The 16,585-nt window shown below is 42.7% G+C and overlaps 10 protein-coding genes across 10 annotated transcripts; 4 read left to right on the top strand and 6 right to left on the bottom strand.

Annotated features, from left to right (window-relative positions):
• Nucleotides 1-139: 139 nt before the first annotated feature.
• Nucleotides 140-564, bottom strand: DI09_108p100 (uncharacterized protein; the record flags this gene model as incomplete). Its single annotated transcript, XM_013384148.1, has 3 exons — nucleotides 140-198; nucleotides 231-471; nucleotides 526-564. The coding sequence occupies 3 exons, from the start codon at nucleotides 562-564 to the stop codon at nucleotides 140-142; spliced, it is 339 nt and encodes a 112-aa protein (XP_013239602.1).
• A 703-nt stretch (nucleotides 565-1,267) lies between these two features.
• On the bottom strand, nucleotides 1,268-2,209 carry DI09_108p90 (uncharacterized protein; the record flags this gene model as incomplete). Its single annotated transcript, XM_013384147.1, has 1 exon — nucleotides 1,268-2,209. The coding sequence occupies one exon, from the start codon at nucleotides 2,207-2,209 to the stop codon at nucleotides 1,268-1,270; it is 942 nt and encodes a 313-aa protein (XP_013239601.1).
• Nucleotides 2,210-3,392: 1,183 nt separating this feature from the next.
• Nucleotides 3,393-4,745, bottom strand: DI09_108p80 (uncharacterized protein; the record flags this gene model as incomplete). The annotated part of the gene is made up of 2 exons (XM_013384146.1): nucleotides 3,393-3,930; nucleotides 4,192-4,745. The coding sequence occupies 2 exons, from the start codon at nucleotides 4,743-4,745 to the stop codon at nucleotides 3,393-3,395; spliced, it is 1,092 nt and encodes a 363-aa protein (XP_013239600.1).
• Nucleotides 4,746-5,212: 467 nt separating this feature from the next.
• Nucleotides 5,213-6,467, bottom strand: DI09_108p70 (uncharacterized protein; the record flags this gene model as incomplete). Its single annotated transcript, XM_013384145.1, has 2 exons — nucleotides 5,213-6,376; nucleotides 6,465-6,467. 2 exons carry the CDS (start codon nucleotides 6,465-6,467, stop codon nucleotides 5,213-5,215), a joined length of 1,167 nt encoding a protein of 388 aa, XP_013239599.1.
• A 274-nt stretch (nucleotides 6,468-6,741) lies between these two features.
• Nucleotides 6,742-7,177, top strand: DI09_108p60 (uncharacterized protein; the record flags this gene model as incomplete). Its single annotated transcript, XM_013384144.1, has 2 exons — nucleotides 6,742-7,002; nucleotides 7,046-7,177. 2 exons carry the CDS (start codon nucleotides 6,742-6,744, stop codon nucleotides 7,175-7,177), a joined length of 393 nt encoding a protein of 130 aa, XP_013239598.1.
• A 162-nt stretch (nucleotides 7,178-7,339) lies between these two features.
• On the top strand, nucleotides 7,340-7,813 carry DI09_108p50 (uncharacterized protein; the record flags this gene model as incomplete). Its single annotated transcript, XM_013384143.1, has 1 exon — nucleotides 7,340-7,813. The coding sequence occupies one exon, from the start codon at nucleotides 7,340-7,342 to the stop codon at nucleotides 7,811-7,813; it is 474 nt and encodes a 157-aa protein (XP_013239597.1).
• Nucleotides 7,814-8,293: 480 nt separating this feature from the next.
• DI09_108p40 (ubiquitin carboxyl-terminal hydrolase) lies at nucleotides 8,294-9,843 on the top strand (the record flags this gene model as incomplete). The annotated part of the gene is made up of 7 exons (XM_013384142.1): nucleotides 8,294-8,312; nucleotides 8,336-8,637; nucleotides 8,665-8,901; nucleotides 8,938-9,092; nucleotides 9,123-9,403; nucleotides 9,454-9,681; nucleotides 9,704-9,843. The coding sequence occupies 7 exons, from the start codon at nucleotides 8,294-8,296 to the stop codon at nucleotides 9,841-9,843; spliced, it is 1,362 nt and encodes a 453-aa protein (XP_013239596.1).
• Nucleotides 9,844-9,875: 32 nt separating this feature from the next.
• DI09_108p30 (uncharacterized protein) lies at nucleotides 9,876-11,078 on the bottom strand (the record flags this gene model as incomplete). The annotated part of the gene is made up of 2 exons (XM_013384141.1): nucleotides 9,876-10,849; nucleotides 10,877-11,078. 2 exons carry the CDS (start codon nucleotides 11,076-11,078, stop codon nucleotides 9,876-9,878), a joined length of 1,176 nt encoding a protein of 391 aa, XP_013239595.1.
• A 379-nt stretch (nucleotides 11,079-11,457) lies between these two features.
• On the top strand, nucleotides 11,458-12,420 carry DI09_108p20 (X-linked 2 RNA-binding domain-containing protein; the record flags this gene model as incomplete). The annotated part of the gene is made up of 3 exons (XM_013384140.1): nucleotides 11,458-11,567; nucleotides 11,704-12,009; nucleotides 12,138-12,420. The coding sequence occupies 3 exons, from the start codon at nucleotides 11,458-11,460 to the stop codon at nucleotides 12,418-12,420; spliced, it is 699 nt and encodes a 232-aa protein (XP_013239594.1).
• Nucleotides 12,421-13,067: 647 nt separating this feature from the next.
• Nucleotides 13,068-16,145, bottom strand: DI09_108p10 (uncharacterized protein; the record flags this gene model as incomplete). The annotated part of the gene is made up of 1 exon (XM_013384139.1): nucleotides 13,068-16,145. The coding sequence occupies one exon, from the start codon at nucleotides 16,143-16,145 to the stop codon at nucleotides 13,068-13,070; it is 3,078 nt and encodes a 1,025-aa protein (XP_013239593.1).
• Nucleotides 16,146-16,585: the final 440 nt, after the last annotated feature.

Raw genomic sequence — 16,585 nt, 5'->3', positions numbered from 1 at the left:
ATCTAATTCTTCTTTTGCTGTATTATTTTGTGTAAATAGATCAGTTAATTCATTTTTTAGAGATTCAACTTCTTTTAGAAGTTCTAAACCTTTTTAAGCTGCTTTAAATATCAGATTTAATATATCTTTTATACTTTGATTAGTCTCTTGTTGCCTGCATGCTATCGATTCCATAATCTTTTTTAAATCTGGAATTTCCTTATATTTTTTTTCTAGCATCCTTTTTATACCCTCTAGAGCCTGTGGGCTATTTTTTTCGAAATTAATTTTAAAATAATCGATGTCTTTTTTAAGCGAGTCAGTTAGCCTATTTAGTTTTTTTTGGTAGTCTTCTTTTTGAATAAAATCTTCGAAGTCTGATTCAGGAGCTTTAAGAGCTTTAAGAGCTTCATCTATTTCATTTTTCAAATTTTCTAGTGCTTGTAAAATTGGTGAATCTTGTTGATTGATTTCTCTTATTAAAGTTTCTATCTTATTTTGCGTTGTAAAATCTTCAAATTGTAGCGAGGATATAATCAGAATTACAATGAAAGCTATGAGAAATAGACATTTCTGGACGTTCATTGAGGCGAGAAGTTTGGTGAAAACGCAACCAACTTTTTATAGACTGTTTTGCACCAGAAATTTTGCATCCAATAGGAATATTAAAGTTAATAATTATTGAAATGGTCAATCAACACTGGAAAATTTAACCATCAGGTCGTCATGGTTTCAAGAAATGGTCTGCAATTGATCGATTGTCTCTAACTGGCATAAAACGTACCAAATCAAACTGGATAACAAAACTTTTATCAAATGCCCTCGTTAAAACCAAATCTCTTTATAAAGCGGCCAGATTCAACGATAAATTTTTTTAACCGATTCAAATAACCCTATTTAAATATGCCACATGTGCATATAGCGGCCACACGATCGCTGCATTGGGTCTCTTTTCGGAAAGTAGAGGGCCAAGTGTAGAGTACATTCGACCCAGCCTCGCATGCGTCATACGAGGCCTGGTGCATGGACAGGGCTGTCTCGCCTTATCAAAGCAGTTGTGCACCAACCAGCATACGCTTGTAAAGTACAACAATGTTCTTATGGCGATTCTTGCTTAAGGATCTTGAATGCATCGAGTTTATTGTCCAATAAACCATTTTGCTGCACCCTCGTTGGCTAATATTTTTTTTTCTTTTGTTCGGTTTCTTCTTTTTTTCTTTTTCTTTTTCGGTTTCTTCTTTTTTTTCTTTTTCTTTTTCGGTTTCTTCTTTTTTTCTTTTTTTAATTATTATTCTTGTATTTTTTTTAGAGTTTCTTGTTTGCCATCTAAAATATTTTTTAAGTCTTTTAGAGTATTTAGAGCTTCTTCGGTTAGTTTCCTTTCTGAACCCTTTAGGTTTTGTTGAAGAGTGATATGGCTATAAATTTTTTCTTCTAGATCGGCTTGAACCTTTTTATTTCTTTCAACCAACGGGTTTAAAGATTTTGACTCTTCTTGAGGTAATTCTTTTTCTGGAAAGGCTTTTAAATCTTTTTCTAGACCTTCTAGATCTTCTGTAATTTTTTTATCTTCTATATTTTGTAGATATCCTACTATTTCTAGAGCTTCTTTATATTTTTTAGCTTTTACAGATTTTAGACAATATATATAAATTTCCAGGTTTGCAGCCGTTGTATACCTTTGAGTTTTAATAGTTTGTAGATCTTGTAGAATTTTTAGAATTTGTAGAATTTCTAGAAATGGTTGATTCTGTTTATCTTGTAGAGTGTTTACATCTTTTAGATCTCGGGATATTTTATTTAGGTCAAATATTTTATCGATTATATTTCCTTCAAGTTCTTGCTCTTTTTCATTTTCTAAACTGATTAAAATCATTTCGAGATTTCTCTTTTCTTCATATACTTGAGTTAGTAAATTTTGTCGATTTTCTTCAACTTGTTTATATTTTAGAGCACGTAAAGCTTGTAGATAGGCTGCAGCTACTGCAAATTTTTGCTCATTTATGCGATTTTTAACAACTCGAATTATTGCTGTTTGTTCTTTTATTTCTGGATTTATACTACGTAGTCTAAATCGTATATTATTTATCTTGTCTTTAATTTTGTCAAATCTTTCAGTGTTCAAAGCTGTTTTGGGGGTTTGGTTTTTTGAGTCATGTTGTAATGAGGGTAAAACGAGAGTGGAAAGGATAATCAAAGCCATGAGAAGTAGAAATTTTTGGGCGTTCATTGAGGCGACAAGTTTGGTGAAAAAGCAGCAGCTTTTTATAGACTGTTTTGCACCAGAAATTTTGCATCCAATGGAGTCTTAAACGAAATAATTGCTGAATCGGCCAATCAAAAATGGGAAATTTAGCCATCAGGTCGTGATATCTCCAAAAATGCTCTGCAATCGCTTATTGGGTAGAGGTTGTTGTGCTCTGGGCTGATATCTACCCTTATTCAACAAGGAGACCGCCCAGAACGAAGGATCTTCTTAGAACATCGTGCAAACTTCTCGTTTACTCTTTCAAGTATTATTGCAATCGACCAATTGTCTATGACCGGCATAAAACGTACCAAACCGAACTGGATAGCGAAATTTTTATCAAATGCCCTCATTGAAACCAAATCTCTTTATAAAGCGGTCAGATCCAACGATAAATTTTTTTAACTGACACCAATAACTTTATTTAAATATGCCACATGTGCATATAGCGGCCGCACGATCGCTGCATTGGATCTCTGGATCTGATACGGCATAGCTTCCGCCCAACCCTAACCAAGCATATGGCTGTTCTGAGAGGGTATTAAGTCTAAATTGGCTCTCACTCCTGCTAGAAATCGTTCAAGGCGTCAATAACTGCCTCCCTGAATGCATTAGGCGGTTGAATTGTCTCAAATGCTCCTACAGAAATTGAGTTTGTGTGATATTTTTTGATATTGAAGTGCTTATTTCCAGCTTGACGCTATATTTCCTTTATAAAGCGCCCCATAAATTGTTGATCGATGTTCATATGGATGCAAAACAGAAAGCAGAATCTTTCGAGTGGCTTCATTTAGCCGTTAAAAGAAATTAAATATTAATAAAGCTAGAATGGCAAGATCTAATGCATTATGGGTCACCTTGGCGTGGCCCAAGTTTTTCAAGGGAATACAAATTTTAAAGGCCCTACAGCGCATTTCAGCCAAAGAGTCTTCAAAATATGCCCAATAAACTGCTCCAACGATGGAAGGGTTAAATGTTGCTGGTGCACATATTTTTAAACTTCAAAAGGCCTAATTAAAATATGCACAAGTTGCTACAAAATTTTGAAATTTAATCTCAAGCGCTTTACTTTTCAAAACAATAATGCCATGCATCGATGCCAAGGTTTGATCCTCCTTAGTTTGAGCTAAAATCCAAATCGAAAAAATCAAGTATTTTTTTCAAATTAAATGTAAATTTTAGCAAACAATCTAAAAACGAGCATTAATACGGTCCAGAAGATCGTCAAATAAAGGAACGAATATTTGAACATCCAAAAGAAATATAATATCGTGAAAATTGAAAAATGTTCTTCACGCGAGCTCTTTATAAATCTCTGATAAAGAGCGAGAATTATGGCACCAGAAATGCCAGATACTGAGGCGATGGTGATCTCAGACCAGTATTTCATAAAATTTGTGTTCAAGAAGTCAACTACTTGCGAAAACACGGGAATAGTTATTTCCGTCGAATTAGCCTGTGTGAGCTGTGTAGATGCCCCTGTTGATCCTTTGGCCTTTGGCGTAAGCAGGGCCGCGGGAGATGCCGAAGAGGCTTTTTGAGGTGAATTCTGTAAAGCATCAGATGCCGTTGATATGGATGAGTCCCTGAAAATGCCAAAATACATAATAACGGTTCCAAAAAAAACAAAAAGCACACAGATCAATGTAGCCTTGATGAGGGGAGAAGGTACCTGCATATCACTGATGTAAAAATTCAACATGCTCATCACGAGCGGATATTAAATCCAAAGCTGATTGGTGCGAATAGCGTTTTTACAAGAAACATTAAAAGCATTTAATTATCCGATTTATACGTGTCATTATGAAGCTGAAATGAAATTTAGGGCATATCAGATTTTCAGCAAACGCATGAAAACGCCGTTAAAGGCTTTTGAGATTTTCTTGCAAGAGTTACAGTTGCTTGATTGGGTACATATGTCATCGATCGGTATCACTATTACAGCAAACAAAAATTAAATTTACTTATTTTGGGCATTTACAGCCGGTCTAGCAAGAGTCATGTGCTGGTCATTTTCGCTACCCCTTTTCAGCGATTTTTTAATCCAGTTTCGATACAATAATATGAAAGAAAAGCACCACGCAGAACAAATAATGGCAACCAAAAAGAGCATAAAACGAAAGGGAGAAGTATTCAAAATATTGCTTTTTAAGGAAAGGCAGTAGGAGCCAAAAATACCGGCAGCGAATCCACCGATCCCATTGTATACGCCGTTAAATATTGCTTGGCAGGTGCTTTCTTTACCTTTAAGAGATAACTTGCTAGCGAGGGCAACACATGCTGGGTGAAACAACCCGCAAATAACACCTAGACTAAGCTCAATTAACACAAATACTTCATATCTGGACGACGATGGCACAAAAAACAGCGTCCAYAACCTGGCCACCATTATTATTTGGCCTAAAGCAATCATTGGATAAACGCCAAGCGTCCTTAATAAAGCTGCGCCCGCTAAATAGAAGAGCATTTCAACAACTATTGCAAAAGAAATCGTAGCAGATGCCTCTCTCGGGGACATGCCAACTTTGTCTGTCAAATAAAATCTCAAGAAAAAACCCAAAGAAAACCGAGTGAATCCATCTAGGAATAAGGTTAGCAGATATATTTGATATTCAGAAGGAGAGCTTTAATGCCACAGAGGTGATCGGAAAATTCAACTGCAAATATAGCCTCATTGCGGGTAGAAAGCGGAGGTTCTCCCTAATCTTCACAGGGTCACATTACACCATTGAAGTTAGGGTTAATGGAGACCTACCCAACCATTCAAACTGTAATTAAAAAACAAGGACCCGACCGGGATTGAACCAGTGACCTCTCGATCTGCAGTCGAATGCTCTACCACTGAGCTACGGATCCACAAAATCGAGAACAAATAATTATTATATTATTACTAAATATTCTTTCGAGATGACGAAGCGAAGGCGCAATAATAACGATGCCAAACAAGCAGCCTGAAAGGATAGACTTGCTAACATTTTATTAAATTTAAAGATCTTTCTTCATAGGACCCATAAAGGCGGTCTTTTCTTCGGTAGTCTGGAAGCGACCATGTCCAAATTTGGAAGAAGTATCGATAAATTTGAGATTGATCTTTTCAAGAGCCGAACGAGTGGTGGGTACATGGAGAGCCTTACGAAGAGTGATGACTCTTTTCTTGACACCAGGGCAGCAGCCTTTGATGAGGATGAAATCTTCATCAACGACACCATAATGAGGAAAGCCACCCATGGGGGTGATACATTTTTTGGTAAGATCAAACTCAGTAGAGGCCGAGGTTTGATCAGATCCAGTTCCCAGACGATAAATCTTCTTGTTGGTTTCGGTACGATGATGGAAGCCATTTTGACCAGCACGAGGGACTGAATACATGACACGGCTTGGATGCCAAGCACCGATGCAAGCGACCTTACGAAGACCCTTGTTGGTCTTGCGCGGGAGCATTCTGGTACCCCAACGGGTGGTAACGCCTTCAAACCCTTTACCCTTGGTAATGGAAATGGTGTCGATCAATTCGTCTTGAGTAAAAACACTAGAAATCGGGACGACTTTTTCAAAATGAGAGTAGGCCCAATCAACCTTGTCAGCAACTGTGCCGCCATTGACCTGGATTTCCATAACATGGGCTCTCTTTTGACCAATGTTAATTTTGCGGATTTGGGTATGCGCAATAACGCGAATGACATTTGCATAGCTCTTGATGCGTTCGAGGGAATCGGTAATTGGAGCACCGCTGTCAGCAGCATATTTCTTGACATATTTGGTGAAGGCCTTGTTTTTGGAGTGATACCAGTTCCTATAGAATCTGCGGCGCATTTCCTCTCCAAGATGTTCGGCCCAAACAGTAGTAACGGCTTTGAGGCCCTTTGGGGTGCTCATGTAGCCAACAAGACCAACGATGACCATTGGGGGCGTTTCAAGGACAGTGACTGCCTCGACGATTTCCCTCTTGTGCATCTTGGATCCAACCTTGTCAAGGTCACGGACTATATGGGTCATTCCAGCTTTGTATCCCATGAAGGCTGTGAGGTGAACAGGCTTGGAGGCATCATCTTTTGGGAATGACTTTACCTTTCCCTTTCCACGAGTGCATCTCTTGCGAGGCAAAAACCCCAATGAACCGTGACGAGGAGCTTCAAATTTGCGATGGGACTATTTATTAGTGGTAATTCAAAGGACAAAAGATGGATGATGAAAACCGAAACCCAGTAATTAGGTAGCACTGCAGAAGCTCTCTTACCATATTGATTAAAATAAACTCGATCTCAATTTTAATTTTAATTTTGCCTTTCATTTTCATTTTCATTTTCATTTTCATTTTAATTTTGACTTTCATTTTCATCCAATGCGCCAACAGCTGCAAAATTGTGGTGCCGAAGAAGATATGTTCTCGGACTCCTTTCAGGAGAAATTTAAAGTTCAATTTGATTTTTCATATAGCTTAGGGATTGTCCGAATCTATCATTACGTGTTCTATTGAAGGGCAGGACGATTCTGACGGATATTATTGCCCAGCAATGGGTGAATGTCTAAAGTCCAATAGATATGAAATCACAGAAGTTCTTGGAAGAGGTGTCTTTGGAAGTGTCGTAAAAGCCACGGACTTGGCAGATCCTGCAAGGAAATTGGTTGCAATAAAAATTATTCGTCGCAATATGCAGGCTTCTGGATCGAAGGAGTCGGCTTTTCTGCAAAAGATTTCGGAATCCTCTCTGCCAGGAAGAAAATACATTCTTCTATCGTTGGACAGATTTGACCACAAGGGCCACTTGTGTTTGGTTTTGGAGCTTCTCTCGTAAACATGGCCTTTTACAATTTTAGGTTGAATTTACGAGACTTGTTAAAGAAGGTTGGACATGGGGTCGGATTGAGCCTCAAAGCAGTGAGGATTTACACGCGCCAGCTGCTCCAGGCATTGCTTGTATTGCACCAACTTGGGATAATCCACTGTGACATCAAGCCCGACAATATCCTTATTTCTCCGGATAATTCCTCAATAAGATTGTGTGACTTTGGGATTGCAACGGATGTACATGATGGAATGCCTATTGAGCCAACCCCATACCTGGCCAGCCGATTTTATCGGGCCCCAGAGATAAGTGCTTCCAATTACTTATGTTAGTTCTTGGACGGGTGCCCCTTGATAATAAGCTGGATTTGTGGTCACTTGGATGCACCGTTTACGAGCTTTTTACCGGTTCGATTCTGTTTTCTGGAAACTGCAACAACGACATGCTTTCTTGGATGATGGCGTATAGGGGCAAATTTGCGCCCAAAATGTTGCGCCGGTGTGTCAATGCGCCCGAGCATTTCAATGAGTCTGAACAGTGGGCATATTTGCATCAGGTTCAAGATAGCGTGACACGATCCAAAGTTATTCGAGTCGAATATCCAGCGCAATTGCCAACTCTGGATATCAAAAAATCGCTTCTTGCATGTGTGAAGCTAGAAGGCTCTTTTAATGAATCACAGTCGGACATGATCAATCTTTTCGCGGATTTCCTGGAGAAGATTTTGACTCTTAATCCTGAGCAACGCATAACGGTCGAGGAGGCGTTGAAGCATCCATTCATTGCTCATATTTCTTGACAAGCTCGCTGTGAAAATCCTTTTGCATCGCTGCTGATGTGGTCTTTTTCCATCGCCGCCGATGTGGTCTTTTGCCCGTATAATGGCACAGCCTATACACTAATAAAACAGTACTAGCTGCAGAACAGGATGCAATTTTTTTCCTTTTTCGAGCATATTTTGTTTAACCATTTGATGGCAGATACTTTGGAATTTGGCCGCATTTTCGATTGCATAGAAGGTCAAGCAGGTCATTCTTCGTAAAAATTGGACTCGGAAACCTTCCAATTTCAGGCCGGGAATACCGGTCTTTGACACCACAGCAAATATGTAAAATAACGCGACAGGTTTCGGCGGGGACGCTCATTCAAATAGCATAAAAATAAGAGCGCGCAGTTTCCTATTGGTGCAAATTGTATTGAGGCCGATCCCGCTTGAGGGCAAAAAGGCCTAGCTGTTCCCATCAATTGCAATTTAGCCGATTTGCATTTTAATTTAATTATGCCATTGAATCTTTCTGGTATGAATGCCACTTAATTCTAGTAAAATGGGGCACATCCAAATATGACAATCTCACTTTTACGCAAGATGCGTGCGGGATAAATTCCCTCAAGGAAAGCCTGTTTCAGCTTACATCTGTCCCTGTGGATCGTCAAAAGCTCCTCTTCAAAGGGGTGATTTTAAAATCTTCATTGGAAAATGTCCCAGACGGGGCTCAACTTATAATGATGGGCTCGACAAACACCTCTACGCCCGTAGACACAACCATAAGTGTCATCAGAGAGTCTGAAGCACGGATGAAATCGGCCGACCAATCTCTCGTTAGTTCGGAAAGCACGAAATCAGTAGGTGATTTTTCTTGTCTATTTTAGAAAATTCCAATTGGACTGGAAAATCTTGGCAACACGTGCTATTTAAATGCATCTCTCCAGCTGCTTGCAGCGATTCCAAGAATTTCAAGGCTGTTTGAGGCTTCCGATGACCGTGGCTCAAATGATGATCCCTTGCAAAAGCTTGAAAACTCACTGCATCACATTCTTGCCACCCTATCACACCCACCGTCTGCATCTGAACAGGGGTCATCGATTGCGCCCTCAGTGTTCTATTCAGTACTTTGGCCTTTCTATTTTTAGGATTTTTTAAAGGTGTTTCCTCACTTTTTCCATCTTTCATCGTCTTTTGTGCCGCTGCAGCAAGATGCTGAAGAGGCCTTTTCGTCGCTTTGGTCGTTTTTAAGGGACCGGCCGGATCCGATTGGCACCAAATTTAATTCCCTGTTTCACGGCACTCTATCGACCAAGTAACAATGCCAATTTTACACTCGCCCAAGGACATGGTCGGCCGAAGTACCCAATGAGCCTCCCGTTGTTTCTATGGAGCCGTTTTATAAGCTGTCATGCCACATTGGGAAAGCAACAAACAGCCTTTCAATTGGACTGTCTGAGGCAAGTTCAACGGACTTGTTTACAATAGGCGTTGGTCGAGTCATTCCAAAAGGAATCCACAACACTCTCTCGCCAAGCAGTGTACGAAAAGCAATCCAAAATAGCATCTTTGCCAAAGGTTTTGCTAGTCCACTTTATCCGGTTTTATTGGAAACCCGTGGAAAAGGTTAAGGCCAAAATTTTAAAGGTTCATTGGACGACTTTATTTCCAGAAAGTATCTTTTCCACTTGAACTTGACATATACGACATGTGTAGTGACGATCTGAAGGCCGCTCTTTCGCCTGCGCGAGAGGGCATCAATTTGGACAGTGCCAGTGTATGTGAACAGAAGTGCAAGGTGGACATGGACACCGGAATGTATGAGCTTGTTGGGATTCTCACCCATATGGGGCGGACAGCCGACTCTGGCCATTACATTTCCTGGATTCGAGATAGAATTAATAGTATCGTTGCCCCGCTTTTTAGCTCTAGATCATATTTGGTGGAAGTTTGACGATGACAAGGTATCGCAGGTGACACAGGATGAAATCCTGCGGCTAGATGGCGGCGGCGATTGGCACATGGCCTACATATGTCTCTATCAATCGAAACCAAATATTAAATAAATTCGTTTTTGCAAGCCCTGTGGGATAAAGGCCTATGTGGCGATAAACTGGCCAACAATCAAGCAAGGCACGCCATGGATATCTCTTCTGACGGTAAAGGAAAAGGAGCACGAGACAAAAGGCCCATTTTTCTGATCTGGCCTTTTTAGGAATGCACATGTAAGAACTGTCCTATGCTCCAAATCGTATGCGATGCCAATATATCGCTTCAAGTAGTTCAAAAAGGTTTTTTCGCAGAAAAAATCCAAAATGCTATGGGGAGATTTGTCCCTGTCAACGCCAACCAGCGTTAAGAAGGAAGAGTTTGTCTTTAATATTTGCCCGGATCGTCTCCACAATGCAGTGGGGATCGAGATTTCTCGAAAGTACCGGTCATACTCCAAAAGCATTCTGTAAAGAGAAACCTCAACATTAACGAAATCCATAATCGACGACAGCTGCGCCCATCTCGTTTGCGACATGGAAATATCCTCGTCAATCAATGAAGAGATCGTGGAGATGGCATGCTCTGAAAAGTCAATGGTGGCCGATTTTTCTTTCAGAAATTTGAACGCAGAATGGTAGTCATATGGGGCTAAAAGCCCGCAATTGTATCTTTCGGAAACGATTTTGTGGAGCTTTTCCCTTGTTGATCCAGAGGATGAGCAAATACCGGAGGCAAAAAGAAGGTAAGAAAAAAAATCCTGCCCGCCACCTGCAAGCTCGAAAATGCCATTTTTGGGGTGTCGATTTGTTGTAGACAGCGATGGTTTTGCCAACTCCGAAGGCAGCTTGATGGAAAAGTCGGTTTCGGCACAAGAATCTTGGCTTTTGCAAAGCTCCACGGAAAGCTTAGTTGCATCTGGATGGTCTGGAGAATTCGCGCCAAGGATGTACGCGGAATAAATGTCCGTGTTTTTTCGCTTAAACTTGACAGAGAAAGGCAAGGGGAATGAGGACGATGGGACCTCTTCGTCTCGACATAGCTGGCCAATTTTTCTTGAAATGCATCGTTTGCACGGTCGACCTATGCGTCAAGTCAAAAATGGGCTACCATTGTCACATGTCATGTGGGATCGTTTACAATAAATGCATGCTTTGTGAGTCTTGTGTCGCTTTGGCTGGGAAGACCCAGAAACCGGGACATACGATGTTGACTGTGGGATCGGGATACGACATGTGGCGATGTCACTTGCAAATCCGGCCGTACAAGAAACCTTTTTTTTGGAATCCGGGAAGCCGGTGTGTCTTGGCATTGACAAAGATGAAGGAAAGGGGACAAAATAGCCGTCCAGCTGTCTATGGTCAACGGCATCATTACTCTGCTCCTTTATGCAAAGCGAGCACTGGCAGATGGGAAAGTTTTGCATCGTTGGCGCTCACAAAAAGCTAATTTTCGGGAAATTTGGCCAATTGGGCGGGTGGGCCAAGCTTGGGTTGAATAATTTATTTTTTGGACGCTGCACTTTTGAAAATCGACTTTTTCGATGAAGTGAGGATTCCCGCGCGTGCTGCCATGGTGTGCTCTATTTTTGCGCCGATTTCGGCACTAAATTTGCGGTCTTCTTTATGCTTTTTGAGCGCAGATGCCTTTTTCGGGGGAATCGCTATAATAAGTCAGCTGCTTTTGGAAAAATGGACTGGCAGATGTTAATGGCTGTCAATGCACAGCTCTGTAAACATGGAAATGGACAAAGATGCGCATTTACAAACCTTTCTTTCGAAGCCAGGCCCCGCCGCTACCGGTGTTCTTGGTCTTTTTGAGCTTACTCAGCGAAATGGATGAGGCTCCTTGTGGCATTTCAAAAAATTTAATAAATAAATTGGGTGGAAATTTAAATTTTTTGATGAAGTAATTTGCAGTCTGTCTTTTTCCTATAGTACGATTCGGCAAATTGAGCGCATCAACAGCCAAGAGCTGGCAAGGGCAGCCCGACTAGATGGCACAAAGGGATCATGGCACGATGACTACAGACACAGCCCCTATATATACATTGGCGGTCTGCCGTTTGAGCTGAATGAGGGGGATATTTTGTCCATCTTTTCACAGTATGCGGCCCATGTTTGTTTGTCTAGATATGGAACGATCATTGATATCGATCTAGCTCGGGAGGCATCCGCAGATGTTTCAGGTCCATCGCCTAATCTTGATAGAAAGGGCAAAAGCAAGGGGTTTGCATTTGTCGGGTACGAGGATCAAAGAAGCACCGTCTTGGCTGTGGATAACTTTAACGGAATCAAGGTATCTCCTCCCCAATGCGTCTTTTCAAGATCTTAGGAAGGACCATCCGGGTGGACCATTGTACAAACTACAGGGGCGCGCGAAAAGCCAATGCGCAAGCACAGGAGAAATCTACCTCCACTAGGTCGGCCGCTACACATTCCGACCACGATAGTAATGATGCTGCGCAGAGACTCTATGGCGTGCATTCTCCTCGCACACGTGATCCGGCTGGCGGTGCCTCTTCGCAGCATGAGCATGCTTTGTCTGATGGATACAAGGTCAAGGACCGTGAAAAGCCCTATCACCATAGTACAGAGCATCACCGCAGAAGGCGGTACTACTCTCCAGGGCGACGTACCCCTCCACCATCGTGAATCCAGATTGTCCCGATTGACGGATCTGCAATTGGTGGCTGTTTTAGCTGTATAAATCTTATTCCCACAACCTTTGCATTACAGGGCCCTCGATATGGCCGCAATTGCTATTCACTGCAAGAATTTCAAGGTATGGGGTATTGCACCCACGAAGCACGAGGTAGTGGGACATGTTTGTTTGGCTCTGAAGACACTTTGGGCAATTTTAAGTTTGTTTATAAATATGATGCCGGCAATGATGTGGGGAATTGGCGGCAAAGGCATTTGCCTTTGTAATAACCAGCGCCCCTTATATTCTCCGGTGACACACACACACACACATTTCTGCTGAACCTGCAAGCATGTATGTGTGGTGAAAACACACTTTATGTCTTGTTGTGGCAATCATCACGCTATTCATTATTGATTTGGCCTGCTGCATAGAGGAAACCGCGTCAAAAAGAGCCAAAAAAAGCAACAAGAATTTCCACCAGCTCTAAGCATACAAGGAGCCCGTACATGGTGAAATGCGATCCCGTGCTGCATCATTACACTTGCAACCCCGCACTGTTGATGGGTGGTAGCCAAAGTGAGCTCAGAAATCGAGAAATACGCAAACGGTGAAAGAGAAACGCTTTGAGAGTTAGCAAGGATTGAGGATGGCCCACCTAGGAACCTTTTGTGTCGTTGTCAGCATTCATCAGCATCTCCATCAAAATCGACTCCACGAGGGTCGAAAACCATTCCTTAAGCGAGCTCAGATCCATGGATATCTCGTGCTCGATCCTTGAACGGATCTCTCCAAGAGAGAGATGGTCGGCATCGTGCGAGACCAGCAGCTTCTTCACAGCAGCCTCAATTTCGTTCACTTTGGCTCTTGGCACGACAGAATGTGGCGAATAATCTAACGCGGCAATTGTATTGCAGCGCATGCCGATTACAACCGGATCGATTGGATCGCCATGTCCGGTGCTACAGGTGTCCAGCTGGCCATTGTACGAATACCTTCCAAATAGCTGAGGATGGTGAGGACGGCTTCCCCATGGGTTCAAAGCCATGATCGTGTGGTTCTCCTTGATCGAGGAGGGGCACTGCTGTTTTCGCGTGCGGCCCCACGTAAAGTCGTCAAAATTACAAAAAGCATAAAGTGGCAGGATAAAGCAAAATACGGGAAGCGTCAAGATGTAGAGAAACATCCAGCCCATGATGTACCATCTTCTCTTCAATACACAAACACTTGCCTGCATGGCAAAGGTTGCTGCGGCAAGAAGCAACGCCGAATTAGCACTTGTGTATGTGGAAAAAACATCATCTTCGTTTAAAGCGAAAATGTTTGAAATGATTAGCTGCGTGGCACACCAGAGCAAATATACCATCGTTGCTGGCATGACGAGCGTAGAATTTAGGTCCAAAAGCACGACCAACTTCATCGAGATGCATCCAATTCCACACAGACGTGGAATGGAAAGCAGCTCCCAAAGATTGTGGATGGTAGAATTGATCCAGCGCCGCCGCTGGGAAAGCAGCACGCGCCAAGACTCTGGCGCAATGGTTTTGCAAAGTGCATCTCCGGAGAACGAAGTTTTGTAATTCGGAAAATATTTAAGCAACAAAGTGGTAAGAAACCGGTCTTCGCCCAATGTGAGCAAATTACGACGGTGAAGCGTCGAGTCGCTATTCTCCTGCGTGCCATATTCGGCCAACAATGCGGGGGAAAGCAAGAGTGGCTTCATGGCTGACGAGTCGCCCCCGTGGACATATGAAGTAACGGGGGTACGAAGGCGATACAGAGTAAAGCATCCAGGAAGGCAAGTCACCACTCCAAATAGACTTTCAAAAGCCTTTGACAGATGGTGCGTAATGTAGTATTCGTAGACCTGGATTGAAGTGACCCAGGAGGCCCTGGGATTTGCCAGCGTCGTCTCGCCGCACACGCCAACGACTCTTCTATCACCAATCATCACAGATATGAGGCGAGTCAAAGCGTCTGGTGCACATTGCGTGTCGGCGTCAACCATCAGCAGATATTCAAAGGTCAGTGGATCCATGCCCAGGCCTCCGTGAAGCGCCCCCGTAAGAGCCTCTTCAAGAGGTGAAAACTGCGGTTGTGGAATTGGAATCTCGATTGCCGTACAATCTTCCTCCGTGCCCTGCGACTGGTTTGCCAAGTGAAGAAGCTTGCTAAGCCATCTGAGCAGGATCAACTGTGAATCCCGCTTGCCGCGATTTCCAGGGCATTTTGAGATTTCTCCTGGAGACCCAAGTTTGACTATCAAGACAAATGGGATTGCATGTGAGAAGGATCCCTTCAAAGACTGGTGGTAGTATCCGTACCAAAATTTGACATAATTTTGGTCGCCAAGAGAGTCGTAGGAAACTATTGGATGGCCCTCGTGCATCATCCAGGCATTAGTTTCATCTACAGAGGCAGGCCTGGAGATACCAAGGATATCTAGAAGAATGACCGCGGTGGGGCGGTCGTTTCCCGCGCCTGTCGCAAGGCCATCGCAAACGATCCAAAGCAGCTTGAATCGGTCGTCATAATCGGAGCTCACCAACGAGCCGATGGACTTTCTTAGGGACGCTTCGCCTTCCGTAAAGCAGGTCATGTGCAGAATTGTGTGGCGCCCCAATACTTCTGGCAACTTTTTGCGGCCAAGCTGCAAGGCGGCAAGGAACTTGACGCCAGTGATGAGGAGCACAAGAGCAGCCGAGCCCATAAGTACTTGCCGGCCAATTGCACACTTGAGAGGCGATCTTGGATCTACGATGCCCACAATTGGTGCCATACTGGCCACAATTGCCAGGATGTTTGCGGGATTCGCATCATTTGAGGAAAGCGCTTTGACAAGTTGCGCCGTATGGTCAAAGCCAGACCAAGGAAGCGAAGTCAGAGCAATTTGAACAGGAGACACACTTTCATCTTTGACCTGAAGCAATGAGGACACGTTGAAAAGCACGCCTTCAACGGAAATGATTGGGGAATCCTTTGACGAGCCTCTCGAGGCAAGGTCTTGCGTGTCCCAACCGAGGTCAGCAACCCAGCAATTTGAAAGTGCCTCCAGAAGCCCCATGGTTTCTGGAGAGTTTGCATCGAGAAGATTAGATGATAGGTTCAACTCGATATCTGCTATCGAATTGATGCCAAAGGTGATGGACGAGTCACGCGAAAAGGCTTCCAATGGCTTTCCTTTTTTGATGGCTGCCGAGGCTGAAACGGACGGCATGCTTGGTATTCTGCCAATGCCGTCCATGGCCTGGTTGAATATATCCTGTGCAAACAATGCAGAGGCATCTTTCCCGGCGTAAAATGAAAGCAAGTTTGAGCCCTTCCTAGAAATGGAGAGCGAAAACAACTTTTTCAAATCAAAAACTCGGCCATAAATAAGGACACATGGCTCGGTATCGACATTTAAATTTTGGAAATCAAAAAAGGACATCACTTTGCAATCGGGGCATAGAAAGGTGCCAAAGAACCACAAATAAAAGAATAGCACAAGCGAAAGCAGAAAGATTATTACACACAAGGCGACCTTTTCCCTCCAGGCTTGTATCCGCTGAGATGACGACTTTAGGCGATATTCATCTCTGCTCATTCCAAGAAGATAGGAAAGAACGAGATTTGGAATGAAAAAAGTGCAAAGTTGGCTAAACAATATCCAAAGCTTGCGGGAGGGGGAGCTGTCAAAACGAGATGAAGAGGCATTCGTTTTGGCAGGTTTTTCAATGTCCGGGATGGATGCCATTAACCAGATGCTAAAAACTCGGCATAATATGAACTAATGTATTGTCTCCATGGAAACTACCAAGTCATAAAAATAAAAATATTTTTTTGCAAAAGGACCCACCTCTCCATGGCTTTGAAAGCGAGGCATGCTAGCCATAGGTTGCCATATTTTTCATAAAAAGGTCCAGCTATGCACATGCCGACGATGCATTTATTTTTTAGCAGGGGATCCATTTTGACAGTCGTCTATGGCTTTGCATCAGCGTTGTCTCGTCTTTCCTTCAAAAACGACCCCTTTGATCTTGGATATCACAGAAATGACGCGACTATGCATATGAAATTTGTTGTAGATATTCCTCGGCCAATTTGTTGTAGATATTCCTCGGCCAATTTGTTGTAGATATTCCTCGGCCAATTTGTTGTAGATATTCCTCGGCCAATTTGTTGTAGATATTCCTC

This window comes from Mitosporidium daphniae (genome assembly GCF_000760515.2).
Source record: "Mitosporidium daphniae strain UGP3 chromosome Unknown contig-108, whole genome shotgun sequence".
Lineage (NCBI taxonomy): Eukaryota > Fungi > Microsporidia > Mitosporidium > Mitosporidium daphniae.
Note: the sequence above shows the minus strand (reverse complement) of the source record. Positions and strands in the feature narration are given on the sequence as shown.